Source organism: Vicia villosa, unplaced genomic scaffold (genome assembly GCF_029867415.1).
Source record: "Vicia villosa cultivar HV-30 ecotype Madison, WI unplaced genomic scaffold, Vvil1.0 ctg.000291F_1_1, whole genome shotgun sequence".
NCBI lineage: Eukaryota > Viridiplantae > Streptophyta > Magnoliopsida > Fabales > Fabaceae > Vicia > Vicia villosa.
Window position 1 is genome coordinate 63,231 of NW_026705125.1, and position 15,190 is coordinate 78,420.

Sequence of the window (15,190 nt, forward strand, 5' to 3'; positions counted from 1 at the left end):
ATTTTTATTAATTATATTAGTAATTATATTATTTGGTGCTTTTAATAATTACTTATTTATTTAGTTATTATGTGATATAATAATTATTTAAGTATTTAATTATGTGAGTGTTTATGTTGTTTGACTTAATTGAGTTATTAGAGAGATATAACTAAATGGGCCTAAATGATAGAAATATAATGGATTGATTGATGGGTTAAGTCCAATTGACATAAGAGATATAGTAAGAGTAGAAAGTTAGGGTTTTAGAGTTGGAATCTCATAACTCATTTTGGGGGACAAAGAAGAGAGAAGCAAAAGAAGGGAGGAGCACTTGAGAAAAGAAGAAAAATTATGGAGGAAGCCTCAATTTTCGCAGCAAGTTTCAGCATAGAGTTACCTTGGCAAAACGGGTGTATCTCTCAATCCAACTGTTGGATCGTTGCGGTACTTAGACATAATGTTCCTGACTCATAGAGGTAAGTTCTGATCGGAGCGATTTTGATTTTGATAGTTTTAAGTTCTTCTGATAAGCTTAGAGATATGGTGAAAGAGTCCAAATTTACCAAGGTAAGGGGAGAATCCTTATTATTATGGCTTAGTATGATTGAGTCAATTGGTAGGTTAACATGATTTAGGGATTTTGTTCTTAAAATTTTAGGTTTTGACATGTTTAGGGTGAAGCCCCTAAATTTCTATGATTTGTGATTATTAGGTTTTGATGATAATATTTGATATGTGATAATTAATTGTGTTTGAAATTAATATAGTGTGATATTAATTGGTTGATTAAATTAATAGTTGAATTAATTGCAATGAGTCTATTAGATTGGAATATACTTTGACTTGAATCAATTATTCGGTTTGTCGGTAAATTACGGTATTTTGAGAATTTGACTGTAATTGAGTTTTTGGTTTGAATATTTATGTTGAGAATAATATATTGCTATGTCAATGATTTTGTTTTGAGAATGTTCTTTGTGGGTAGCCGTATGGCATGAATCCTAGCGATTAGTTGATTGATTGTGAAAGTGTGTATTCATATATCATTGGCAAATGTGAATTAACATGAGATAGTATGATTACTAGTGTTAATTGGAATTTGTGTTCGTATTTGATATCTGGCCTATATATGTGAATAGTATATTCGTTATGAATGTGTGTTGGAGCGGTAAAGCGGCAAGTAATAGAAGTTTTGGAAGTATTTATCCGGGAATTTATCGTGTCCACAAAGATGTGTGCCATTCGACATATTAATTCGTTCTTGAGTTTGGTTATCAAATGTGCAAGAATTTAAAGTTATGAACATAAAAGAATTCATTCATCAGCGGAATAGAATTATCAAGCATGTATATAATCTACTTCTCACAAATTTAAACTTATTGACTGAATATATTCAACTTGCAACTTATCAATTTTATCACATGTCAACAACACAACCCACAATATTATCAAGATGATGATCTCTCCACCATCTGAACAACATATGAGATATTCGAGCTTCCCGTGTTGACGATCTCTCAGACAACACGACCACACGGAAGCATTAAGCACTGACACTAAGTGATTATTAAACTTAATCCATCTCTACAATCAAGATAATAGATAATCATCCTAGATAAATATTTAAGTCATACATCTCTATAGCAACTCAAACACATAGCAATAAAGCAAAAACACAGGACAATAATCAACAAGGATTTGTAAAGCAGGCTGCATATAACATAATAATCAACAAATATACATGAGTTCATAGTAGATCTACATACAAAACCCAACAAAAGAGAAATACAAAGAGAAGAAAAAAGAGGAACCAAACATTTCTTGGTTTGTCAACATCAATCAATGAGGAATCCGACTCCCGATCATCCAAATGCAAGCTCCAATGTTATTTTCTAGCCTAATCTACCAAAGAATTGGGGTTTGATGGATTGGGACTAAAAATACGCAAAACATAACCTAAAAAATGTGTTTTTGGCCCTTAAAACATGTTCCTGTCAGCACCGCTTCGCCCGAAGACGCAAATGGTTCGCTCGGCGGCTCAATACATAAGCTTTTCACGTTTTTGGATCTTTCTGCTTCGCCCGACGAGCCAATTGCTTCCCCCGGCGAAGTACACCAGAACAACAAAAATTCGGCACTGTTTCGGCCATAACTTGAGAACCGTAACTCCGATTTTCGTCCGGTTTGAAGCGTTGGAAAGTTTATTCAATGATCTATCTAACTATGAATAAATATCAATGCTTAAATACCTACAAAAATAATATTAGAACAATTAAACTCAATGATATTTACACGATAATGCAATATATACACTATAACGTAAACTATACCGAATATACACTAAAGTTAAGGTTTATTGACGAAAAGCAAATGAATTAAGCCGATGAGTGATAATTATTCACATTCAAATTCACAAAAATTTAGCACTCATCAATGTGTATATGTACAATTGGTGAATAATTCATAGAGTTGAATTATTGTGATATGCGGAATGTTAAGATGGTAGAGATGATCTTAATTGCATATGTGTTGGTGATAATTGTACATACATTCATAGCATAGTTTGCCTTGAGATATAGGTGGTTTTCTTTGAAATTGAAGCGATGACTTGATCCTTGAGATGTATATAGAAACGGTAAGCTATATGTTTACGTTTGGTGGGCTTTGGTCTTGTCCGGATTGGAAGCGTGGCTTGGATTCTAGATGTTGAATCGAAAAGCGGTGAAATGTTGGGTTCACATTTGGTACCACATACATAGAGTCACATGTCTTGCATTGAGTCACATTGGTGTTATGTGATGTTTGAATATATGCAATTATGTGATTGTTATGCGTGTATGAGATGTGATAATTGAATTTGGTGATGTTTGGATACATAATTTGGTGATAAATGTAAATATGTGATAATGATGGTTTGTGTACATATTTGGAATAATAGTATTGAATCCTTTTGAATATTATACTATTGAACTTTGTTGCATACTTGAACATGTGAAATATATTGAATAATACTGTTTACATGATTATGCGAGGTGTGATAAATTCCTATGATTGTTAATTAAATTATTGTACTTTATTATACTTTCTTCATAATGATTTGAATTCTCACCCTTCTGTTTGAATGTTTCCCTTTGTTGGTAACATGTAGGTTCAGACGCTTAGTAGCTCGTGCGAGGTTAGCTGGAGAGCGTTCGAGTTTTGTTGGGATTTAGGTAGTGAGTCAATGCTATAGTCATGTAACACTGGGTTGGGATTATTAATATTGAACTCATGTTTTGTTTTGGACATGAATTGATATTATCTTGTGAACATGTATGTTTTGTTATTTGTTGTTGAGATCCCATAGTGCTGAATATCTTGGATATGACGTTATATTATTTTGTGGATTATTATTGAGATATGATTATGGTATAGGACATGATCATTTATGAAATGCATGAGTATCTATTATTTCCGCTGTGAATGCATATTCTTGATAAATTATGACAACTGAAATGTGTTACCTTGATGACTAGGTGTAATTGTATATTTGATGATGAGAGATATTTGGTTTTTGAAAGCTTTTAGTTTTTGGAAACGTCGATGTGAAGCCCTTTGTTTATATGCATACTTATTTACTCTGATTATATGTTAAATATTTGAGATATTAGAAAGGGGTGTTACAGAATCATCTTGCAATCAAGACATGGTTTATTCACTCGAATGAAGAGTGAAGAACAAGAGAAAAAAAATCAATCGAAAGAATTGATTCTTATTTATCAAAATTGATTCAGAATTCTTCAAAATTTTGTGGTGTAATTCCAAAGTAAACATATTGTCCTTATTCATAACATTACAACCCCACATTAAAAGTAACTTTGTCCTCAAGGTTAAAATTAGAATAGCACGTGGTAAACTCACTACTGTCTTCCCAAGTAGCTTCATACGTAGGAAAATTAAACCATTTAATCAAGACTTGAGATATCTCCTTGCCATTTCGTAATAAAAATCTAGAGTCTAACACAATTTGTAGTTGGAAAATTGGACCTTCATTAGTGGTCAGAAGAGGTGATGACACATATTGCACATTGTGATCACCCTTGCACAACTTTAAATCCATAATGTGAAAGAAGGGATGAATCCTAGCAAAAGGAGGAAGTAGTAATTTATAAGCTACAACCCCCGATCTTTGAATGACTGGAAATGGTCCAAAATATCTCAAACCCAATTTTAAATTTGATGTAAAGAGATGAAGTGTTTCTATTCGGCTGCAGCTTAACTAGAACCATATCTCTAATATACAACTCTGTAAACTTCCTTTTGTTATCAGCACATTTCTTCATAATTTGTTGAGCACGATGTAGATTAATCTTGAGAAGTTGGAGAGTAATGTACCTTTCAATAAAAAATTCTTGTAGAGAGGGTGGATCATTTGTTATAGTATCATACTTGAGTAGTATAGGAGGGTCTCTCCCATAAACAACTTTGAATGAGGCCATTTCAATTCTACATTGATAAGAATAGTTGTACCAAAACTCTGCTCAATCTAATAATTTAGACCATTTCCGAGGAACCTATCCATCAAAACACCTGAGATACATCTCCGAACATTTATTTTATGCTTAAGTTTGACCATCTGATTATGGATGATAGGTCGAGCTCATTGCCGATGTAGTTCCACTAGCTTTGAAAAGATGCTTCCAAAAAGCACTAGTAAAAAACCTTATCCTTATCAAACATTAAGCTTTTGGGAAATCCACACATCTTGATTACAATGTGTAAGAAAGCCTCAATTAGGGGTGTGCAAAATATCCGGTTGTGAGACCCAAAACCATAACCAAATCTAAATTTGTTTTAAATATTCAGATATAATGAAATGGATATTAACTAGTTTAATTATTAATGGTTGGTTATCTATCCATATAATCCGGATATAATTAAATGGTTATTAACTGGTTAAATTATTTTTAGATTCAGTTATAATCCGGTTATTATCCAAAATCCAAAATTAATCCATATATTTTAATTTTTAAAATAAAAAATATTTTTAAAATTGAATTTTTTTTATTTAAAACCAGTTATATAATCATAATCAAATTTATAACCAGTTTTATAACCAGATTTGATTGAAATGTGGTTATGATTATAAATCCAAACCATTTAAATGGTTTAAAAATGGTTATGATTTGGTTTCTAAAAATTACCAACCATGCACACCCGTAGCCTCAACAACCTTAATGCTAGTGAAATCAGATCTTAAGGGAGTTAAATTGGCATACTTCAAAAGCATGTCTACCTCGACCATTATCACACTAAACTCATTGGATGGAGGAAGGTATGTTAAACTTCTACCATAGATTGCGTTAGAGCTTTCATTTGCTTTTCAGTTTCTTCAATCTTAGCTTCCAAATGAGAGAAGATCTTTTTGTTCGAAGCTAAATTTTTGAATTCCTCTAGCGCTTCCTTACGTATATTTCCAACAGCTTTAAATAATTTAAAATGCAACAATTTATTAACATGTTCTTGTTTTGAAGGACTTACATTCTTTTTCTTACTTTCTTGATAATGAGTTGAAATACATACCTCTTCATGTCTTGATGACTTAACCACCTTTTTCTTCTTTTCGTTATAATGAGGGGATATGCATACTTCATCATATTTTGAATGTTTAAGGTACTCTTTCTTCTCTTACTTGTAATGTACTGAGAGGAAAACGACAGTCGAATCTTCATTATCACTTGAGTCTTCATAACTTGAGGAATCACGATGACTCCTCAATACCACATATGCTCTCCCGGACTTGCTGGAGTTTTTGCGTTGACCCTTATCATTTTCCTTATCAAGAAATGGATTTTCGGCTTGTAATGGTTGGATTTTCCACAATTATAACACAATGATTTTGATCTTCCTTTCTTGTTCTAATCCTCCTTTGAGGATGTAGATTGCCTTCATAACTTGCTAATATTTTTGTCAAATATTTTTATCCCATTTCGTTTGATATATTTATTATATCTTTTCAAAAAGAGAAACATCTCTTCATCATTTGAGTTTTCATTGTCGTTTGTTTCACGATCACTTTGCTCACTTGTTGAGGACCTTGATTTAGAAGTCTTTAGACAAATGGACTTCTTTTCCAACTCTTTATCCTTGTATTTCTCTTTTTTAAACTTCTTTGCATGCTTTTTCTCATGTTTTTCTAAGCAAGTGAGTTCTTGCTCATGTTAATCAAGCTTTCCAAACAATGTAGTGAGGTCAAGGACTTCTTTTCCAAATCCTCTTACAATCAAAGTGATTGCAAGAATATCAACAACTCAACTATTATCAAAACAATTTCTAGAAATTTTCTACGAATCAATCGCTCACTCAATTTGTTAAACAATTAGATAATGAAAATTTAAGTGCAAGAGAAATAAAGAGATAGAGAGAGGGGACACATGGAGTTTGCTCAGGCAGTTCACCGATCGTTCTCTCTATGACTACGTTTTCCCCCAATTCCAATTTCGAATTGAGATATCAATCTTACTATGCAAAAAATTGTTTACAAGAGATATCAAGCAATCCAACCCTACAAATCCTATGTTTGATGTTGATCATTGCACTTTTCTTCCCTTTATTTAAGTTTGATCAAGTCACCCAACAAACACCAATTGATTCACCGTCTCGCGCTACTCCTTTGCAAGAAACCGCAGTTCTTCAAAGTCTTAAATCGGTCGAATCCAAATTGTGAGTTGTTGTTGTTGTCCCAAGATTACCAATTGATTCACTGTATCACGATGCTCCTTTGCAAGAACTATCTATTCTTCAAAGCTCTTCACTCGATCAAATCTAATTGCGTAAATCTTGTCGAAATACCCAAATCCACACTTTGATCTTGGAGTAAAAACCATCAATGTTTTTAGTTTTGATGATGAAACCCTCTATGATTCTCAATCCAACCTTAGGTTACAACCAACCTAAATTGAACGTTATCAACAAAGTCTGAATGACATCCAAACAATGAATGATTATGTGTACTTTGTTTGTGTGTATGCATAGAGGTTGAAGATGATGAACAATCTTAGTATGTATGCAAGAGTGCACACATATACTCAGAAAGATCGTTCAATATACAGAAAAGTTAAATCAATCATAATTTTGACATCATCCAAAACATCTAAAAAGACAAATCTTTTCACAATATTAACATCAATTATTAATTTTTTTAATTATTACGCTTATAATTTAATATTATCATTAATTCAAAAACAATAAAATAAAAAGTAATGGAAAGATTTGAATTAATTTAATTAAATTATTTAAAATTAATAACATACAATTAAAAGTCTATCAAAAGTCTAACGTAAAGATAATCATAAGTATGTGTATCGACACGAAACACGTAAAATTAAAAAAAATATATATAAACAAATTTCTTTGTCGAAAATTATTTTAAATTATAATTAAGGTAATGTTAAGAGAAAATTTTAAGAAACGTATGGATGGAGTGCTTGTGCTTAATTTAGAAACTTTATGTTGAAAATTGAATATTTATTTGGTTAAAATTTTATAATTAATTAATTAATTTTATCAGCCCAAACATTCTATTTATGATTTGTTAACATTATTTTGTTAAATAACTAATAATTCCAACATATAGAATTCACTACTTTGAATAACACATAAATGTTTTTAAGGAATAATTTGTTTTCAGTACAAAGTCAAAATTGAACAAAAAAGGACAACCCTGAAGTAAATCTATAAAAAAAGAAAACAAGTGTACATGGAAAATCCAATTCTGCCCTTTGTTTAAAATCCTCCACATCTTCTTTTTGGGGTTAAATATTGTCCTAAAAATGCTTTTTGTAACTAATTGTCTGCTTGGTCCAAATATTACTACTACTCTGATGATGTTGTTGTTTTTAGTTAGCAATTTGGCCTTTGTATGACGCTTAAGACTTCAAATGAAACCAAACCACCACTTTATCACCTTCCCAATGCAGACTTTTTTGAACTGGTTTCAGAAAAAGCAAACGTCACTTCTGCCTCCATCCACTTCTTCTCCCAATAACATCAACAATTTCTTTCTCTATCTTCCTTTCTCTTTGTCTCTCTCTCATCATCTCTCTCTCTAATTTCTTTCGTCTTCCTCTTCTTCTTCCTTCTCCCTCTTCTTCGTCGTCCTCAATGTTGTTTTGTTCTTTTGGTATCTCACTGAAGGAAGAGACACAAATGATCCCTCACCACTACAACACGCCATAGTCGAGTTTTACCACTGAGTTTTGAATCTAACAAGGTACGGGCTTAAAATTAAACTGAAAAATTTCTTTTAGAAGCTCTGACTAGAGAGCTTTTATCATTTGCATAATATTTGCTCTAATTGTTATTATTCTTATTAGGTGGGTCAGATAATGAAGAAAGTACAGGATGTGAACTAATTATTATAGATCTGAAATTATAATTATAGATCTGAAATTATAATTATAGATTTGAAAACTCACTCAGTTGGTTGGTATCAATTATTTTTGTTTGGGTACTTTTTCAATTCATGTGTACTTGAACCATTCTAATTTGTTTTTTTGCTTTTGTTACTTGAAAGATAGACACACTTTAGCATATGAACAAGGATGGAGGGTATGTACAGACTTCAAGCCGTATGAAGTTTTAAAACAAAATCCCTTCTGGTGATGGCTAAAATCTACTCGAGTTACAAAGTTATTTGGTAGATTACTATATAATTTTAGCTTATCTTAGAATTATATTGTCATATTAATTATCGCAAGTGATGGCCATAAAACTCGTGCTGCAAAACATCTATGAAATCCATCCAACGTTTTTTCCTATTTGTTTCGTATATTGTAGCTTTGAACCATCATAAAGTTTGGACATTTGTGCTCCAAAATGGTTGTTGTTATTTTGTATTTTATGGTTTTGCTACATGTTTGGAGTGTTTTTTATGACTTTTTCTTTGTTTCATTTTTTTAGCACACTAATATTTTTAAGACAATATGTGTCTTTGGATGAGCATTGTTCGAGTTTGCTGAGCATTGTCTGAGATGATGTGATGCAAGAGGAATGACAAAGTGGTTGTCATTGTTGCGTTCCTTGGTCTGGTATTTCGAAATTGAGAGAAGTCCAGAAAATTGCGAGAATCTCTAAAGTATGAATTTTTTGTGAGTTGATACTTATAATGTGATTGTTCATTATGCAGTTTTCCATTTATGTGTACTAGATTGCTTTATATTGGTATACTTGCTACACTGGATAACTTCATTTAATGGCCACTTTACTGCAGGTTGAAATAGATAGATGAGATGCATTGTGCTTAAATATGTTCTAACCATTTTGTTGATTTTTTTTATACAATTTTATTTTGATGAAGTTTAGTGGTATCAATATGGAGCTGCTCCTGATATGGGTGGTCAAATAATTTTTTATGCCAATGATGTTCTAATTTTACATGCCAATGTTGTTTAAGAATTTATTGATATTGCCCAGGGTGTAATGGGCTGTCCTGAATTTAGGATTTAAGCATATGGTGTGAGTTGTTTCTTTAATTCATTGATACTTTTTTTTTTAATTCATTGATTTTAGGTAAAGGTTTTTACATGGGAGAATAAATAGAATGGGAAAAGACCCAAAGTGGGCTACTTCCAAATGGTTTGCTATCAAATGAAGTTGCTTCTATGATACAGGTGCTTGACTCATAGTGGTGGTCAAAGGCTGAACAAAGAACTGCAGAACTAATTGCTAGCACTAATCATTTACCATAGTCATGTAAAGTTTGAGTTTGAATATGAATAATAGGTTTTGCTACACTCAATTGTTGATGTCAAAGTATCATTTACCATATATGGTGTTTTTATAGCTATTAATCAAAACCAGTGTTATATAATTAGCTTTTTGTGTTGAATGAATGAACTTATAATTAATAATGAGATATATTGTGCATTGGATTTTACTATATATATATATATATATATATATATATATATATATATATATATATATATATATATATATATATATATATATATATATATATATATATATAAAATGATAAATATACAATGGAAAATTATTCAGTTAAATTTCAATTAAAAAAAATTAGTGAATCAGAGAAAAAATTAAATGAATAATGTAATAGTTTGCTGTTAAAAGTCTCACTGCCAAACAAAATCTCAATCTAATTGTATTTTCAAGGATTATTTTTAAATTTCATATTAAATTATTTTATATATATATATATATATATATATATATATATATATATATATATATATATATATATATATATATATATATATATATATATATATATATATATATATATAACAAAATCTTTCAAATATACATTAAATCCTACTATCTCAAACTACATTTTTAGTAAATAAAATCAAAACCTAATTTATTTGGGATACTAACCTGTCAGATCTAGACTAGCTTGAAAAACCAATATTTAACTATTACCAACACTACTAGCTTAGAAAACCAATATTTAACTATTACCAACACTGCTATGCAGTAAGGTTGATCTTTTTATTTTTACTTTTCTGGTCTATAACCAACACTGCTACCAACCAATATATTTCTCAATTAATTTAATACATTATATTAAATAGTTTATAATTTAATAATTTATAAGTTAAATAATTATTTAGTTTATAATTTAATAATATTAAATCTAATAAAATTAAGTTAAATGAATTATAAGATGTAGACTTCCTTAGTATTTTTAAGATATATAAAACATCTTAAAGATAATGTTGAGGATGAGAATTGACAGAAAAATTGAGAAAAGGAGATATGGAAAGATTTGCAAAGATATGCAATGAATGTAAACGTGAAAGAAAATCAGAATATCTTGAATAGTGGAAGGATATACATCTTTTGTTCTCTTCCCCATTTCAGTTTAAATAAGTAAAGTACATTTGAATTTTTTTGTAATACAAATATAGCAAGGTCCTTCTCTAATATCTTCCACTTGGTTGATGCTGATATCGAAATCCGTCTTCGATAATTAATTTACTACTAATCCAAAAAATTAAAATTTATATACGGGAATAAATTTACTATTGATTCCAATAATTTTATAAAGAATGTCAAAACAAAAATAATATTTACATACGAGAAATAAATACAGGAAAACATATTTTTATATACAGAAAAATAATAATTATTGTTAAAAAAATGTCTTTTTAAAAATATTATGAATTATTCAAGGTGGCCGACAAAAACCTAAATATTAGTGGTTTATAAAAAACTCCTATATTATATTGGAACACAATTAATATTTTAAATTTTAACTTATATATTAATCTTAGACTTCTTTTTTATCCTTTTTTTTTATAATTTATTTTAATTTTTTCTATTATTTTTTAATTCGGTATTCAAACTGGTAACATAAAACCGATCCACACCAGAATCCGTGCGGAGGCCCGGATTTCACACTAGTTTATGTAGAAATTTAATTAAAAGTCTAACGTAAAGATAATCAATCATATCAAAAGTTTATTTTACGTAGAATTTTAATTTTTTTATCAAATTATCCCCACACAAGCAACAAATAAAAAATAGATAGGTTGAAATTCAAACCTAATAAAGACCACAAAGCAAATTTATAGTTTGGTATATGAATCACGGATGCAGATAGGGGTGGAAATAGGCTGGGCCGAGCTAGGCTTGGCCAAGCCTAAGCCTGGCTTGTCAAAAAAACTCAAGCCTAAGTCTGGCCTATGGCCTGTCGTAGGCTTATTTTTTAGGCCTGAGTCTGACCTTTCCGAAAGCCTGGTTAGCCTGTTAGCCTATATAAAAGCCTATTTGTTTTAGAAATATGTATATAAGCAATTAAAATAAAGTTTAAATAGATTAACTAACTAAAAGACCAATAGACTAAAAATTTGTTTGCATTGACCTATTTTAACTTACCTCTTAGCATAAGTTCTAGAGACTATTTGTTTAAGAGAAGTTATGAAAACAATGTTCATCGGACATTTTCATCTTATTTTCAAAAGTTCTTCAAGATAACCAAATTTTATTTATGTATTTTAATTCAAAGTATAAAACATAACATAATGATAATAAAAATAGTATTTATATTTATTTAAATAGGCCGGCCTGATAGGCTTAAAAGACTTCTTTTAGGGCCTGAGGCCTAGCCTTTTTAACTAAATAGGCTTATAAAAAAGCCTAGGCCTTTTCTATTTAAAAATAATGTGTTGCCTGGCCTGAGCCTATATAGGCTAGCCTGTAGGCCCCTGTTATGGGCCTGGCATATTTCCACCCCTAGATGCAGATCCGCTGACTTTGAACCGGGAAAGTCAGGGTGACTTTCAACCATTATTATTCGTCATATCAATCTTGTGTACTAAGGGGACAACTTTGTTACCCTCCATAAATAGTTGGGTAACTTTACTCATATGAGTTGTCTTATTTATATTGGTTTAAGAATATGCAATTTTGCCATGTCATTAAGACAGTCAACATTTTTTAATTATGACAACATATTTTTTATAATTATAAATTTACCCCTATGTCATTAACGAGGTAATAGTTCCCAATGCACCATGTCCCCATGTTTGCAGTTTTTATCTAGAAGAGCTTCATGAATAATGACATTAAAAAATGCAATAAATTGAGATGAACTTATTTTTGTGAATTTTTTACTGTCCTGCCATCTTTTTAGAATTTTATTCCCAATATGCCATACTTTTCAAAATTAATCCCAATATGCCATGTTTTCAAAAAAAAAAAAAAAACTGCTTTATAGTGCATCCGCCCTTTGAATGGGCGGAGCTTCCCTTATTTTATGAACATCCGCCCTTTGAATGGGCGGAACAGTGCAAACGTATTTTTTTTTTTGAAAATTTTGATTTAAATAAATAACAAATTTAAATAATAGAATAAATATTATAATTAATAATAAACTAATAATATATATTAAATATATTATAATAAAATATATTTTTAATTTCACAACATGTTTATAAAAATTTCGATTATTTAATTAAATTATTTAATTATATATTTAACAACACTGTTATAATTGAAAACACTGTATTAATAATGGTGCATACAATTTAACAACAAAATAAAACACTAGTTATTACTGGTTCCAACATTTGGACAATTAGTTCGGTTGTGACCAGGAAGACGACACAACGCACATTTTCTCTCCAACTTATCATACTTGTCCATTTCTGTTCTAATACGTGAGCTCACCGGACGGACTTTCTTGTTCCTCCGCATCAATGGGTTGTGACAAATTTGATCTCCTTCAAAGGAGGGCCAATACTCATCTAATGGTAGTACTGGAAAACTTGTGCTGTAAACACCAAATAAGTTTGCGACTTTGTAAACGTCGGACAGTAGAGCATATGCGTCTTTGCGCACCACAGAACATGCAGCAATAACGTGTGAACAAGGAACACGATAAGCTTGATACTTTCCACAGTCACACCAAAGATCTCTTAGGTTTACCTTGTATTCTCCCATAGGTTTTCCTTCACCATGGTCCATTGTCTCCTTCACACTGAAAGTGTTATGGTTATAGTCAAATATTCTTACATGATGCGTGCTGAATTTTGCCGTTTCTTCTTTCATCACCTTCATGCATCTTTCTGTAAATGTTTGTCCAGAACTCAATACTGCACTCCACTTAGCACCCCTTTCAGCAAATAGTGTTCCCATCCTATAGTATGTTGCACGCACCAATGCCGTAATAGGTAGATTACGTGTGCCTTTGAATACCGAGTTCATCGATTCCACTAGGTTTGTTGTCATGTGACCCCAACGCCGACCTCCATCAAATGCCCTCGTCCACTTTTCCAATGGAATATTGTCTAGCCATCTTAAAGCATCACCATTTGCCATACCAATTTCATTTCGGTAGTAGTGGAATGTAGGTTGGTTCAAAGCGTACCCTGATTATTACAAAAAAATTGGGTTACTAACATATAAATATAATTTACCAAACATAATAATAGGAAATATATACTTACCCATGTTGATAACTTTTTTTCGAAGGGTACGGTCTTTGATTTCCCTCATGAAATTTTGTGCGATATGTCTGATACAATAGACATGTACAGATGGAGGCTCGTGCCAACCATTCTCTGGATTATTGTAAGCACTTTCAATTGATGCATGCCTGTCTGAAATCAAACACAAGCCAGGATGAGGGGTGACATGCATTCTCAAGTTCTTTAGAAAGAAACCCCAACCATCTGCGGTCTCCCCCTCCACAAGAGCAAAAGCAACTGGAAAGATATTACTATTTCCATCTTGAGCTACCGCCATTAGTAGGGTACCTTTGTACTTACCATATAACCAGGTACCATCAATCTGAGATTTTTTACTGTCCTGCCATCTTTTTAGAATTTTATTCCCAATATGCCATACTTTTCAAAATTAATCCCAATATGCCATGTTTTCAAAAAAAAAAAGCTTTATAGTGCATCTGCCCTTTGAATGGGCGGAGCTTCCCTTATTTTATGAACATCCGCCCTTTGAATGGGCGGAACAGTGCAAACGTATTTTTATTTTTTTTTTGAAAATTTTGATTTAAATAAATAACAAATTTAAATAATAGAATAAATATTATAATTAATAATAAACTAATAATATATATTAAATATATTATAATAAAATATATTTTTAGTTTCACAACATGTTTATAAAAATTTCGATTATTTAATTAAATTATTTAATTATATATTTAACAACACTGTTATAATTGAAAATATTGTATTAATAATGGTGCATACAATTTAACAACAAAATAAAACACTAGGGCTGAGTCAACAGGTGACCCACGTCCTGGATGAGCGTGGCGTAGGATTCGGGGGAGGTTGACCGGATCCTTCGCAGAAGCGTGACACGTGGTCTCCGTGCTTGACTGATTCGTAACGACAATCAAGGAAATGGGCCCAAATGTATTGGGCCTGCTCGGCTAGAAGGAAGAGCTGGGCCTGTTCGGCCCAGTCCAAAACATTAATCATATTTTTTCACATTCTTTTCTTCACCCAATAACTCCTAATATTGTTAAATTTTCCTCTTTTATATTTATTTTTTAAGTATAAATTATTTTATAATAATAATAATAATAATAATTATTATTATTATTATTATTATTATTATTATTATTATTATTAAGTGTAATGTAAGATTTCTTTTAAAAAAAACCTCATTTGGCCAACTATGTATAAAGTTAGATTTTATATAATTGTAAATAAATTTAATTTACCTTGTAATA

At 30.9% G+C, this 15,190-nt stretch overlaps 1 protein-coding gene across 1 annotated transcript; it reads right to left on the reverse strand.

The window, feature by feature from the left end:
• Positions 1-13,035: 13,035 nt before the first annotated feature.
• On the reverse strand, positions 13,036-14,235 carry LOC131626465 (uncharacterized). Its single transcript, XM_058897277.1, has 2 exons — positions 13,938-14,235; positions 13,036-13,859 (listed from the first exon to the last, which is right to left on the reverse strand). The coding sequence occupies exons 1-2, from the start codon at positions 14,233-14,235 to the stop codon at positions 13,036-13,038; spliced, it is 1,122 nt and encodes a 373-aa protein (XP_058753260.1).
• Positions 14,236-15,190: the final 955 nt, after the last annotated feature.